Genomic DNA, 14,629 nt, shown 5'->3' on the forward strand with positions numbered 1-14,629 from the left:
AAGCTCAACCGGTAAACATTCACTTTTCCACTTATTATCTGGGAAGACTTCCTGTCACGCTTCTGCGCTAATTAACAACTTTTATCATCAAATTATCAGGGTTGGGAAACTAATCCAGTGGCTACATGGTTTTAGCTTTTCAAACCACTGCATTCCTGTGCGAGCCCTCTTTTTATATCAGATTACATGTCTGGACTTTGACCTGCTCTGAGTGAAGCTGTCATTTTGCCAGCACCGCGGCCGTGTCACTCTCCGTTCCCCAGATGCGGCAGAGTCGTCCTTGCAACAGGGTCACGGCGGTGCTTTGCTTAGTAGGGCACTGGAGTAGTCCAGCTCTCCGGGGAGACAGCACAGCTCTGTTTAGCTGCACAGAGGTGACCTCTCACCTGCAGGCCTCATGTGCTGATTGGGAGGTTTAAGTCAGGCTGTGAATAACCTGCTGTGGATGAAAACAGACCGACTGTGTCTGCTTTCAGCTCGCGTTTCTGTTTATCTGTCTGGCTTCTCTTCCCATCAGAGCTTCCTGTACTGCACCTTCTCTGTCTCTTTAATTTGTTTTTTTTTTAGCTTTTTCCAGATGGACTGCGTTTACATGCAATCGATAATGTGACTTATTAAATATTCTGTGCAACTTTTAGGCCTGAACAGTGTCAATATCATGATATTATCAGTAGCAAGATAGTATCTCTGTGGTATCAGTGTATGTCAGGACATGGCAAAGGTTTGCAAAATCACTTATAATGGTGATTTTCTGCAAGCGCAAAAAAGGCCAAAATTTAATTTGGCAATGCCTGGTTAATGATTATAACATAAAATACATGATATATAAATTAAACTGAGATGACAGTCCGTTTCTCAGTTTGCCATTTTTCTTTGCGTTAGTGAGAGAAATATATGTTGGGTGGAGGAAACAAGCAAACTGAAGACATTAGGCTTTGAGAAATTCTGGCGGCCATTTTTCACCAGTTTCCTACATTTTATACACAAAACGTTAGATTTATTAATTGGGAAAATAATTTCAGATGAATCACATGGAAGTAGTCGTTGCAGTTGTTGCAGCTTTAGTTATGAAGATATCAGATGAAACTCTTGACCAATACAAAACAAAACATGCTTGGTTGTTACAGACCCCGACAAAAATCGCATCATCATTTTCATATTTTTTTTAGTGAAAGTGAAAAAATGACCAATGTCACTAAAATCGTCACTTATATCCCAATCGCGAATAACTGCCAAAATAATTGCAATATGATCTTTTTTTGCACATCGCTCAGCCCTGCTTATTAGTTTATTAGTTTATACTTGTACTCAATGTAAGATTGTGAAAACAGTATGGTTCTGTTATTGGGACAGAAAGTTTCACATGATGAGCCCCAACCTTAGCGCCTGGGGTTATTAAGTTTTATCATCTGATCTGCATCTTCCTGATTGAACGAGTCTGTGTGACAGCGACTGTTAAATGCAATTAAACAGGTGCAGGTTTAAATGTTGATTCTGGCCTCAGTTTGCAAAACCAGAGTACTCAACATATTTTACTGTGATTATGTAACCACACCTGACTGCAGTCATAATTGCCCTGGCAAAGGTAAGAGCATGTAAGGTGTTAACATTCAGCTCTTAAACTCTACTGTAATCGCATTGTTTGTGGTTACAGTGTAATTACTTCACTCTCGATCACTGTGCCCCCCCCCCCCCCCCCCTTCTCTCTCTCTCTCTCTCTCTCTCTCTCTCTCTCTCTCAAGTCAACTTTTATTTACTCTACACAGCCCAAAATCACAAAATTGCCTCAAGGGGCTCAACAATCTGTACAGCATACGACACCCTCTGTCCTTCGACCCCTGGAATCGGACCAGGAAAAACTCCCCAAAAAACCCTTTAACGGGTGGAGGAAGAGCAACTGAGGAGAGATCCTCCTCGTGGACGCACAGACATGCGGTAGATGTCGTGCGTACAGAAGAGAGGACAGCATTGTCTCTGTCTCCCTTCCTCCTCTCAGCGGTGTGTATCCTGCCAGATTAGCATGAGGCGGGAAAAGGAATGCAGCTCCGCTCTGTTTACCTCTCCCTCGTTCTCTCTCACTCTTTCCTCTGATACTCTCACTCTCTCACTGCCACCTCCCGCGTCTCTCTCTCTCTCCCACTCTCTCTCTCTCTCTCTCTCTCTCTCTCTCTGTGAGTATGCTCAGTCATTCAGCTCCGTGCACCGCTGTTGTTTCGTGAGGCTGGAGAGCCGGTGGGGAGCCTGTGGTTGGGGAAATAAGCGCTTGTGCCGGCACTGGCTACCTCAGAGACAAACTAGACACAGAGGAGGGACGCCGGGACTGTGGATTTTCACCTGCTTGTGTCAAGAAGAGATGGATTTGGGGTGCCTGTGAACTTTGGAGAGAATATACTGCACGTGTAATAGACATAAACAGCTCCTATTTGGCAGCAGGGGTTGCTGGAGGAGAGGAAGTCTCTGAAATCTGCTGCTTATCCTGAACACGGTCTGATGTAGATCTGCGCCCGAGAGGTCGGAACAACCCCTGGAAGTGTGAGTGACATCACTGAGATGTAAGGTGGAGATACGCGTGATTTAACAGGCAAAAGATAGAGCTCAGCAAGGTTAACCTCAAAGACATCTGTTCTACCTGATCACACCTGAGACGTGAGGGGGAAATGACTGGCTCGAGGCGGGATTAAAGGAGCAACCTGTGATGTCAGACTTCACCTGGGGCAGTTGTCTGAGACTCTGCTGAATAGCTGTGGTGGTGTTGAGGGGGAGGGAGGGAGGGAGGGAGGGAGGTGGGGGAGGCAGCGGGAGCAGGCTTCATTTTCCAGGTGTGTAAACCACATCAGACTTGACTCACCTGACATCATCTCCTCTCTCTTGTTTGGGCTCAGCCCCCCTCGTCTCATTCTTTCAGTAATCCCTGCTCTCAAACCCACCGCCGCCTCTCGTTTTCTCGCCATGGAGCCGCTGGAGAGAGGAGACGCTGATTAATGTTACTCCCAGCAGCCTGAGTCTGATTCCACGGCACTAGAAATAGAAAGCAGAGAAGAAACAGCCTGTGAACACTTGTGAACTGTCATCACGTGAAACAAGAGAAGCACCATGTGGAATCAGTCCGGATACTGCAATCACATACCTCACGCCGGATATCCCTTCTACCATGCACCCTGCAGGTAATCTATCAATACGCGTACCCAAACTCTGCCTCTACTTTGCTGCAACTTGTTAAAGTCGCTTACCTCTTGTTTTGAAGGCAGTTTGCTCAAGTTTTCATTATTTTTGCATTATATGGTGATTAAATTGATTCTGATCACTTTAATCTTTGGTGTCCATCAAGGATCCACACGTGGACTGCTATTTTTTTTAATTTTTTTTGCATTTTGGAAAATTGTTATTGCCATTAGGGACAGCTGTTGATCCAGTGAGTCTGGTTTGTTGTAGATCAAGGCAGGAAGTTTTAGTATTTTCCAAAGCTGAGGTTGGGACCAAACTGGTTTGTCTGGAATATTGTTTTTAACAGAACCAGGAAACTGGTTTTACCTGTGCAGAATAATAGTCGGTGAATAGGCAGGTTTGTTGGTCAATGTGACAAAAGAGGAAGACAGTGGTGCAACACTGATCTGATGTTAACCTAAAAACACTCCCACAGGAAAAGTGTCAAATGAACAAATGACTATAACCTGTTTTTGTCTTGTCTTAAAAACACTAGATTCCAACAGAGATTACATAAGATTTTACTGGACCTCTTCCATTATGTCCACCCCCCCACCCCCCACCCCACCCCCACCCCCTTGCAGCAGTAATGACATCATTACATTTATCACACGGTTTCAGATGTGACCCACTCTCAAATGAACACCATCAATCCTCATTCCCTGGGGGGAGAGCAGACCCCTGCCTACGCCTCTTTTTCTGTCGGATACTGTAATAGTCTCCAACCTCTAAAGGCTGCTGGAGCTCAACCACCAGAATACTGATTCACCATTGTTAGTTATTTATAAAACCCCTGTGTGTTTCAGTATAATGAGGAGATATTTTAAACATGAATAACATGATAAATGACAAACATGTAACATGATAGCTGCTTTTGTGCTATTGTGTATGTGAGTTCACGTGCATTATAAAAACTTGGTACTTGTATATTTTTGTCTTTCCATGTTGTGCATATAGTTCATGTGAATTTGCTAGTCAGCCACAGGAGCAGTAGGGGTGGTCTGCACCAGGGGGGGCATAGGGATTTAGCTGATGAGTGAGTCACACTTCAGACCACTGGGCAGGTCAATGACCTGTCAGATCAGCCAGCTCACGGCAGAGAGAGAGAGAGAGAGAGAGAGAGAGAGAGAGAGAGAGAGAGAGAGAGAGAGAGAGAGAGAGAGGTAGAGAGTACACAGGAATCCAGGAAAGAGCCCTGAGCTCCAAAACAAACTAACCATCGCTATTCCACTCCCACTCCAGTCTCTTATGGTGAAGCACTCTGACTCACACTATGAATGTTCCACCTGTAGCCTAATCACCTCCTGGATTCAAGTCATTTTTTTTACATTTTGCTGCATAAATGCGACATCTGACGTGCTTAAGATGCAGTAGAGATAAACTGGATGGCTGCAGGGGATTCTCTTCTTCTTTCACTGCTTATTCTTGTAAACAAACGAGTGTCCTCCTCGTTGCTTCATTGTCATTTGTTGTGTGTTTCCCATCGTCTCATCTTGATTTTTAATCCTCTTTTTGGATTTACTGTCCTTTGAGGGGATTTTCTGTTCACCTGCACATGCTTCCATATTGGAAAACTGACTGCTGTGTAAAATATTAAGGTTAACAGCGAGGAAAGAAAAGAGGAAAAATCTTTTTTTTTATATATACTCTTTATTTTATTTCTTAAGTAGCACTCCCTTACAGTAGTTATTTCACAGAAATGAACAAAAGGAGGTAACCACTTTGTGATAGCTACTGTATATGTCCTTCCCACCCACCTCTCAGGAAAAAAATCTTCTTAGTTTTCAGTTAGGGTTAAAGGTCCTTTATAGTCTAAAGGTAGATGTCCATGTGTTGTTTGATTATAGATCAGGTCTAGGTTCTATATTAATACTGTGAAAGTATCAAAGCCTCAGTCCACAGAGAAATGCACAGGATTTGGTTTCTCTGAGTATTTACCTAAAATCTGACATATTTTTATTGGATCATTCGGAGTGAGCCAATCAAAAGAGAGCCTCCTCTCTTCTGATTGGCTCACAGACCTGTTGTCACTAGAGCTCCAGAGAGAAGCCTGAGAGAGGAGATGTAAAACTACACTGAGATGGTTTTTGGTTCTTAAAGCCACAAATATATCTTCTTATGGATCAACACTTCAAGTAAAACACAGGAGAAGTGTAAAATATGGAGCTTTTAAGGGAAGTTTTTTTAGGACATGAGGAAGAGAACTCCACCTAAATAGGTCCTTGTTTATCTTGGGGAAAGAAGTGATAAGGCTTCAATATTGCATTTGCCACTCCAATAAAATGATAAAGTTTTATTTATGAGCACCTCTCTTAACTGTCAAACCGCCGCTCATGTCAATTCAAAATGCGTTTTTTGTAAATAATTAATGTTAAAAATGAAAATAACACATTGCACGAGAGAGATAGAAGCACTGGCAGGATAATGAAGCTCGCTCTGTGAACTCAGTAAAAGTTCAGCAATCCCTCGCTCATGCCGCTCTAGTTAATGATTCCCTCACCTGTCAACAGGCGCGCCATTGACACCGCCTGCTGGACTCCACCTCCATTCTTCTGCTTAATCCACAGTGTTTACATTCAGGTGACAGGTCGTTCATTCGCTGTTTGAGGAAGTCCTTAGCCGGACTCCGTTGTTTGGTTCTGCAAATCCAGCATAAGCCAGCAGCGTCAGTCAACCATGGAGGCTTGAGGTGAGCGTGAAAGCTTAATGAGGCCCTGCGTGTGTTTGCCTCAGAGTATAGATTGTATTTGTGTGTGTGTGTGTGTGTGTGTGTGTGTGTGGTCATAGCGTGGCGGGCTGGTAATTGAGTGTCGTGCTTGCTGATTGGGTGTGTCTGCTGTGTTTGACCTATTGATCAAAGGTGTCAATATGGTGGAAATATGTGTCAAGTGTCAGAAATTCTACTGTGATATGATTTCACAGATGAATGAGTTATTAGTATTTCCATACTGTATGTTGCAGTGCTTACAGAGAGTATTCAGTGGGTAGAACCAGAGAAAATACACAACAATGACGGGGAGTGACGTCTCAAAGGTCATGGCACAGATTCAAACTCGCAACACTGCGTGTGCAGAGTTACCCAGATACCCCAGAGGTGTGTGCTTTCAAGCTTCATGAGAGGATTTCACTCTGTATATACTGTTCTGTGTGTGTGTGTGTGTGTGTGTGTGTGTGTGTGTGTGTGCGCACGCGTGTGTGCGCAGGGCTCTCAGCCTCACGACGGCTCAGGGATGTAAATGGATTTGGGCTGGTGGCACAGCAGGGGGTGAACAGAGCAGATTGTCTGAAAGCCTTTGCCTCATTCCTACACACACACACACACACACACACACACACGCAGACATGCACATGCATACAGTACACTGCTATGCTTGTTCCTACACCTTTACATATACACGCACACACACACAATCATTTCATAATGCAACTTTCAACAACTCATAAACGACTGGTTTAACTTAAAAGCCGCTCTTAACCTCTCTCAAATCTTTAAAAGTGTGTATGTGTGTGTGTGTGTGTCTGTGATCGCCTGCTAATCTCTAAACGTGGACGGAATAATGTGTGTGACAAATGAAACTCAGCAAGAAGAAAATCTATTACAGTGGTGCCATCCCTGTCAGCTTTAGTTTAGGTCATGAAATAAATTTGCGTAAAAGGACTCCTTGCCTGTGAAGGAATGAAGATGAAGCTTTGAGTGTTTAACTTCATGTGAAGGCAGAGCAGAGAGGAGAGTGTGACAGGTAATAAAGAGAGAGACAGTCTAATGATACGAGAGGTTGTAAGGTGAATGAGTGGGGGGGGGGAAAGAATGAAAATGGATGCTCCTGATGATTCAGATGACTCTTTTTCACATTTTTCCTCTGTGAACTATCAAATATTACCATATTTGCTCTTTATCACAAGCCACAGTGCTCCGCAGTAGGTGGTTCAAATGAGCATTGATTGAGATATTCTTGCCCAGTGTGTTCAGGGCAAGAAAAATGGCGGCGTTTGTAATAAGGAAACAGCTGAATACTTGGCCTGCAGCAGTGTAAATGTTGGCACAGTGCAGCCAGGAATTAGATAATGTGCCGACCTCACATTACCAACCTGCATAAACTGTCGATAAGACGATTGAGAGCAAAGATTATTTTTGGACAAAGAAATTGAGAAAACAAACTTAGATGCTTAAATCAACCAAAAATCTGATTATGTGTGTGACCAAAAGTTGATTTACCAACCTGATACACACTCACACTTGAATGCCTCTTGTATTTTCTGTTTTGGAATAGCACAGGAAATATGCAAAGAAAAGGGCACAGTAAAAACATCTGACCAAGCATCTTATCTCTGGAGCCTCCAGGAGAACCTGTCATTCGGTCTCTAGCTGTCCTCTCCTCCTCCGGAGCGTTGGCACTGAAGGGTGGATGCGACTGACACTTAGACAAAATGAATTCCCCACAAGTCACTCTGAGGGTTGGCGCCCTTATGTCACAAAGTGTCCGGCTGTCACAGCAGCACGCTCGGATGGAGCTGCACCGAAGAGAGACAGCTGTCATGGCTGTGGTTTCTTTGACACTGCGGTTTGTCTCTGGCAGCGGTGATTTGGCACGAAGATGCGCGAGTTAACTGGCAGTGTTCGAAACAAAGTCTGAAACCACAGGAACGCAGCACTCCTGGTTTCTCATTGAACAGGAAGATGAAAGCGACAAAAGCCGCTGCAGAAGGAAAATATAAGACCTTATACGTTGTAAAGACAAGACAGACAGAGAGGTGATGTATCAAGAGGTAACAATTCATTATTGTTCGACATTTACTGGTTTCATGTTGCGTTTGTAGTGATGAGAGACTTCCTGATAGACCGAAAACTTACAAAAGTACCAAACATTTGCCCTTCCAGCTTCTCACATGTGAGGATTTGCTCTTTTCTTTGTTTTGTATCATTATAATTTGAACATGTTTTGGACTGTTTGTGAGACTCATTTGGGCTGTGGGAAAGAGTGACCTCACCCATAGGTTTCTGAAGAGCTGTTGTGAAGCTCAGAGTGAGCTGCTTCACCAGTTTTTGGCTTCATTTTTCAGCCCTGGAAGTTGCTGCTTGTCTTTTTTTGCACAATTTTGCACAAAGACTGAATTAATCTAAAATTTAAAAAAAGAAAAGAAAAGAAAAAAGAATCAAATATTTGATCAATAAAGAAAAGATGCCTGACCAGTTGTAGCTTTAATCAACTTATTCTACAAAAAAATTGTTGTCCAGTAATAATTCTGAGCTATTTTGAATAAAAATAAAATATGTGTTTGTTTGGTTTTTTAAGTTTTACTGATAAGAACTTATATTAAAAATATTAGCAGTAACTTGATATTGATGCCACCCATAGCACCAGTGGTGATCATAGACTCTGGGGGGCCCCGGGCAAAGAAGCCCATAGAAGAAAGCCCTCCCCCACATGCAGACTATTGGCAGATGCTGCAATTTACAGATGTTCCCTGAATGCCTTCTGTGCAGGCGATGAGTAGACACTAGCTACAGCACACATCATCAGGGGTTTTGGGGCAACAGCAGTGCACTTAATGGGTTTCTTTATGGGAGGATAGTTGTCATTGCAAGATGTGTCAATATGAGGGGCCATCAGGGGCCCTTTTCTAGCCCGAAGCATTTGCCTGGTTTGCCTCTCCTGGCGGTGCGCCTCTGCATATCACCGTGACCTGCAGTGTAAAGTATTTTAAACGGAATCAGAAGATTTTGATCAGTGTATTATCAGAGTGTGAATTTGCACAATGAAGATTTAAATTAGTTCCATTATGTGGATGATTTAGCTGCTTCTCTGGAGTTGGTCTAACATTGTTTTTGTTGGGCCTAAATACTGCGTAGTGTTCACATCGGTCGAAGAGCCACAGAGCCGCCTGTGGGGGGAAGAACGTAAACCCGGAATTCTAATTAAAACATAAATGACGTGGCTGACATTTTTTTCTAATGTCAGCAATTTCCCTGCGCTCATTAGTCAGATTAACTCAGTTTACAGACAGTACATTGTGCTCGGACAGGGTGGTAAATTAGCATGATGTTCAACCCTACGAGCTCATTTCACATTCTTAGATGGGACACTGCCCAAATGTCATCCTTCTTGTAATGCTAGACTTGTTCTCGTTTCAGCCTGCCGCATTCATGAGAAGTGGGAGGAAATAAAAGCAAGCAAAGTTGTTTCCGTTACATAGCAGGGACATGGGAGAGTTCACTGAAGGTTTGGTGGCTAAATCCCGCCCAGAAATCTGCTGGTGGCGAGTGTAATCTGTGTGTGATTTTTAGTTTTTTTTTTTTTTTTTTTTTTTAAAGCTTCATCAGCTGTAGTGTGTGTGCCGTGGCAGGAGTGAGAGGATCAGGGCCGGAGGGTAGAAAACAGCTGTGAACGTGAACAGTTTGAATTACAGCGAGGATGAGAAGATATCTCTACCATCCTGTAAAACTGCCCCTAAAATCTTGCAGGATATGGGTTCATTAGAGTCAAATGGTGGCGTGCAGATGGAGGGACGGTAGCCGGAGCACCTCTCCAAGGCTGCTGGCTTCAAACGCTTCACATCTGTTGATTTTGGCTGAACTGGAGAGCAGCAGAGATGCTGAGTACTTGTTGGGGAAATGTGGGCGTCTGTTTGGGCCTCGGCCTCAGAAGGTAGGAGAGAACCAGAGTCAATTGTCAAGAGCAATATCGGTGCACATCAGGATTCCTGGTGTCAGTGGAGATGTGTATGAGTCATGTAGGCAGTGTATAGTAATCGTTCAACAGTGCAAATCTTGGCTGGCTCTTTACCTTCATTATCTTTCATCATTACATTATTGCAAATTATTATCTTCTTTTGAATCGCTTCTAAAAACACATTTCTCTTTTGAAGAATCTCTTCAATATTTCACATATTTTTACATTTCTCATATTTATTTTTCTTGTTTTCCTTCTGAAGACGTGTTTTCTTCACCTTATCCCCTCAGTTCTCACTCATTTGTCTGCATGTGTTTGTTGCTTGTTTTGTAGTTTTATCCTTGTGAAGCACTTTGTTAGCTGTGGTTGTGATAAGTGCTGTATAAGTAAACTTTATTACTATTATTATTATAGAGGTGTGTGTTTAAATGAAAGGCAAACAGTAACAATAGATGGTGAGAAACTATGAGGAAAGTGTATCTTCAATGAGAGACACAGATATTTATATTTTAAAAATCCTTTTATCCACTCAGCCCTTTGTAGGAGAAAACACAGCACGGCCTCATATTACATCACTTTTGATGATGGATAATCGCCATATTCAGATTTAGTAACTTTCATGGTTAACACTCCTTGCTTGTGTGCGACCACGGTAAACTGATGTGCCACAGTTTATTTTTAAACAAAGTGAGGACCACAGTGAAGAAGACTACACGTGAAACCTGAGAACTTGTTGGCAGGGTTTGTGTTATATGCTGTATAACAGCTGATATTAGCCTATTGGCGGTATTAGTGTTGGCCAATAGAAATATCAGAAATAGATACTTACAATTGCGATAGGAGTCATTGTTTCTGTTGGAATGGTCATTTTTAAATCTTTTTTACTGAAAGAAATATTAAAAAAAGATGATGATGTGATTGTTGTTGGGGTTTGTACCAAAGCAGCTTGTTCCTTTACATCTGTAGAATGTGATTTGTAGGCCGGGGCGTCTCTGTACCAACACAACGCTTCATTTATGGTCTGTTGTGACACACAAATCGCAGCTCCTGTGATTTGGATATTGCACTTGCCATATTGTGATTTTGATCACTATCAGAAATATCAGTATATTCATGTGTGAGGTCATTCAGAAACAGTGTCCCCATCACACAGTTTGTCCACCAGCGAAGCACTGACGGGTTTTCAGACAGTAAAGTTCAGGTTCAAAGTTCCAGGAAACCTAATGCGTGTTCATGTTAAAAAACTGATATTGACCAATATATTAATTAGTAATTCAATTTTCTTAATTCTCAAATGCTTTTGGTATCATCTTCAAAAGTCCAGTTTCAGTCTCACTCCAGTTTGTATTAGGGATGCAATGATCCCAACCCTGTAAGGATAAGTGGTATGGATGATGAATGAATGAATGAGTGATCCCATGCTTCACCGTCAGGGTATTTGTAAATTCTGAATTCGCATCTGATTTATGTGCTCTTTGTAAATTGAAAATCCTTGTATCACATGATGTGAAACTCAGTTGGACCATTGTCGATAACAGGAGCTTGTAACTACGCGTAACTTATGAAATAGAGACGTTCATTCATTCTTTAAAAGCTTTTTTGCTCAAATACGTTTGTGAAAGTTTTAGAGCAACTTTTTTTTAAGGTAAAATGTCTCATCTGGTCGACTCCTGAAACTATTGATAAGTTCATTAATGGTACAGATCCAGTGTTCATAATCGCTGCATTAATTCATTCATTGTCAGTGTGTAGAGCAGTGCTGTGTAAAGTAATTTAGATTGTGAATGCACATTCATTCTGTTTTGTCTCATTCTTTTGTAACTCAAGGGTTACAGTCTCAGGGGAAATTAGACTAAATTGTATTTTTTTGATGTAGTTATCTTATTAAAGAGTGACTGGTGTTCACACACTGATAATGTAGATGGAGTCCACAGAGTCTGCGCTCTCTGCAGAGTAGCAGTTTTATCAGTGATGTGGGCTGGAGAAGAAGCCATCCCATGCTTCCATCACAGAGCTGGAGGTGTGGGATTTTAGATATCAGCCTGCTCCCCATTCTCTAACTGTGTGTCTCTGAAACCCTTTGAGCTCGCCAATCCCTCAGGTCTCACATTACATCCCAGCTGGCCCAGTCCCTGTCGGCAGCACAGCTCTAATCCCTGCCTAATCTGAGACAGCTTTATGTGTAATCAAAGAATCAACTGTACATGCATGGAGAGGCGGGGCTGTGAGAAACACACACACACACACACACACACACACACACACACACACACACACACACACACACACACATGCACACATACATGTTACACACTATATGGTTCCCATTTTGATTTTTGTATAATGTTGACTTTGTAGCCTTCAACAGACTCAGTAATAGATTTGAATGGAGGTCCACTAAGTGACCGTGCTGTCTGTACCTCATATGACCTTGTCTGTTTGCAGTATATACTTACAGACATGTGAAACCCCAGTCCACAACTGCCGTTAATGCAGGTTGACTCATCATTTCTTTATATAAATGCTCAAGAGTTGGTACTTGCCAGTGCTGTCCACTCTTCAGCATAACCAGGACTGACTGTACTGACTGTACTGACCAATGAATATTTTATAGTCATAAACACCATCATTGCACCTGATTTCAAGTGAGTACTTCATGTTTTTGTTAAATACAAATGTTCACTTTACCCTCAACATTTCCTCTCATGTCTGTACTTCCAGGACAAAGCTGGAGTGTGGATGTGTTTAGTCTAGTTAGAATTAAAACTATAAATAAAGGGCAACAGCAAATTTGGCTCTGTCCAACGTGAAAAATAATGGCAGTCAAAACTTCACTGTCTCTCATGTTAACCTGGCAATTATCTTGTTGTCCATCAGTTGGCTGCTTCCACATCCATCAGACCTGCGGCATCATTAATCATCATTCTTTTGGACTCATTTTAAAATTAAGTACAATGTTTCCTTTCCTTTTAGCTCTGCGGAGGACTCCTGTTCAGTCTCTGTTCAGTATTTTTGGAACCATAAGCGACTCTTTTACATTAGAGAGCAATTTGATTCAGTGTTAATATCAAAATGTATGAAATCTGGTTTAAAGATGAATTTCACATGTGTTTAAATGTTTAAATGTCTGAAGTTTGGTGGACACCCGTCAGGTGTATATGCCGTATAAAACCATTACAGCTATTTTTATGTGTGCTTTCGTGAAGCCCATGTTAGTATGTTTGGCACATCCGCTGCAGAGAAAAACAGTTAAGTAGGACAAATGGGACAAACCCAAACACATTTCCATTGCATGTTTTTCACTTCCCACATTGACAGCTCCAAATAAGAAGAAACAATTGTCTCGCTACAGTCTCAGCGGACCCGGCGAGGGAAGCGTGGGCTGGACCAGAACTGGAGAGATTCTCCTTAGTGTCAGTGGGCAGAGCGGATTCCTCTCTCCACCCCCTAATGAGGCATAAAGTGCCATTGTATACCTGCGTTTTGCCACGGAGGTCCATACCTTCTAATATTTCAGCAGCGGTTGCTCCTAAAAATAGATTCAGAGCATTGTATCCAGTAAATTAAAAAAAAGAACATGTGCAACCTGAGATTCAAATGATTCAGAGATGGATTTATTTTTAGTGGCTCAGTTTCTCTGCTGCGTTCTAAAACTTTTTTTTTTTTTACTGCAGTTTAAAGGCACATTTGCTTCCGAGGTTATGAATGCTGCTGCAGGTCTGTGCGTCCCTGGTGGCGGAGGAAATGTTCACGTCTTTTGAAGCCAAGTTTCAGTGAAGTGATGAATGATGCCGTAGTGGCCAGCAGTGCAAATCTAACACTGATAAAAGCAGTAATTTCTGCTAGTTTTACTTTGAATCATGACTTAAAGTTAATTTTGGATTTTATACTTTCTTGTCTGAAGAAATGTGAGGGTTCATATTTGGATTGTAGCCTGCTGCTGTCTTTAACTTCATCTTGTAAGTAGAACGGACTTGTTTCATTCAGATTAGTGCAGCTGACTACAAACTATCAATTTACATACAAAAAAACTGGAATACTGTTATTTTCATGGATTACACAAGTAGCTGATGGAGGATGCACACAGCCCACAAACATTTCTGCTGTTTTCTCAGAACCTTCTGCAAAATTTCACACAGCCCCGTCTCACCAACAATCACTCTGCCATTCCATGAGATTTATTTTCTAATTCTCTGGCTTCCTCCTTCTTACTCTTCTCCCACTGTGACTCACAGCCTTATTTTGCAGTATAGTGCTGATCTTACATCTTTTTTTCTACATGGGCTTCACAGCAGATAAAGCACGTTGGCAGCACAACAGCAACAGCTGTGAGTCCATGTCTGTCCTGGATCTGTTTGGCCACAGTACTGCATCCACAAATGTGGTGACAGAGCTCACACCCCAATACACAGGAATAGATTTAAAGTGTTAAGAGATGCTTTGGTTTGCAATCGCGCATGGAAGCATGGCTGAAGCGTGAGCTGAGGCAGCTGCAGACAAGACAGCGTATTTGTCCTTAAGACAGACGTCAGGTGGACTGAAAAGCGTGTGAAGTGTAAACATCTTATTTGCTCTGGTACGTTTGTGTTAAGGAAGATCAGTGCGGTTGCGCTGCTAAACTTTTAAGTGATATATTTTACCCTCTATTAGAGGTTGGATTTTCACTCCTGTCCCATCCCACTCCCACAAAAATAATCCTGTCCTGCCCCAATCCCATGACAGAATTAAAAAACCTGTCCCGCCCAATCCCGGAA

The 14,629-nt window shown here is 42.3% G+C and overlaps 1 protein-coding gene across 5 annotated transcripts in view; it reads left to right on the forward strand.

The window, feature by feature from the left end:
• plekha7 (pleckstrin homology domain containing A7) overlaps nucleotides 1–14,629 on the forward strand; it is a 156,605-nt gene that overhangs the window by 38,816 nt on the left and 103,160 nt on the right. Inside the window, exon 1 of one of the 5 annotated variants that reach the window (XM_022756032.1) lies at nucleotides 2,909–3,164. The exons of the other annotated variants lie outside the window; for them this stretch is intronic. Within the exon in view, the coding sequence (XP_022611753.1) occupies nucleotides 3,094–3,164 (71 nt within the window). The 5' untranslated portion in view covers nucleotides 2,909–3,093. Of the gene's footprint in view, nucleotides 1–2,908; nucleotides 3,165–14,629 lie in introns of those variants that run through there. 5 annotated transcript variants of the gene reach the window in all.

This window comes from Seriola dumerili, unplaced genomic scaffold (genome assembly GCF_002260705.1).
Source record: "Seriola dumerili isolate Sdu_G_001 unplaced genomic scaffold, Sdu_1.0 BDQW01000242.1, whole genome shotgun sequence".
NCBI lineage: Eukaryota > Metazoa > Chordata > Actinopteri > Carangiformes > Carangidae > Seriola > Seriola dumerili.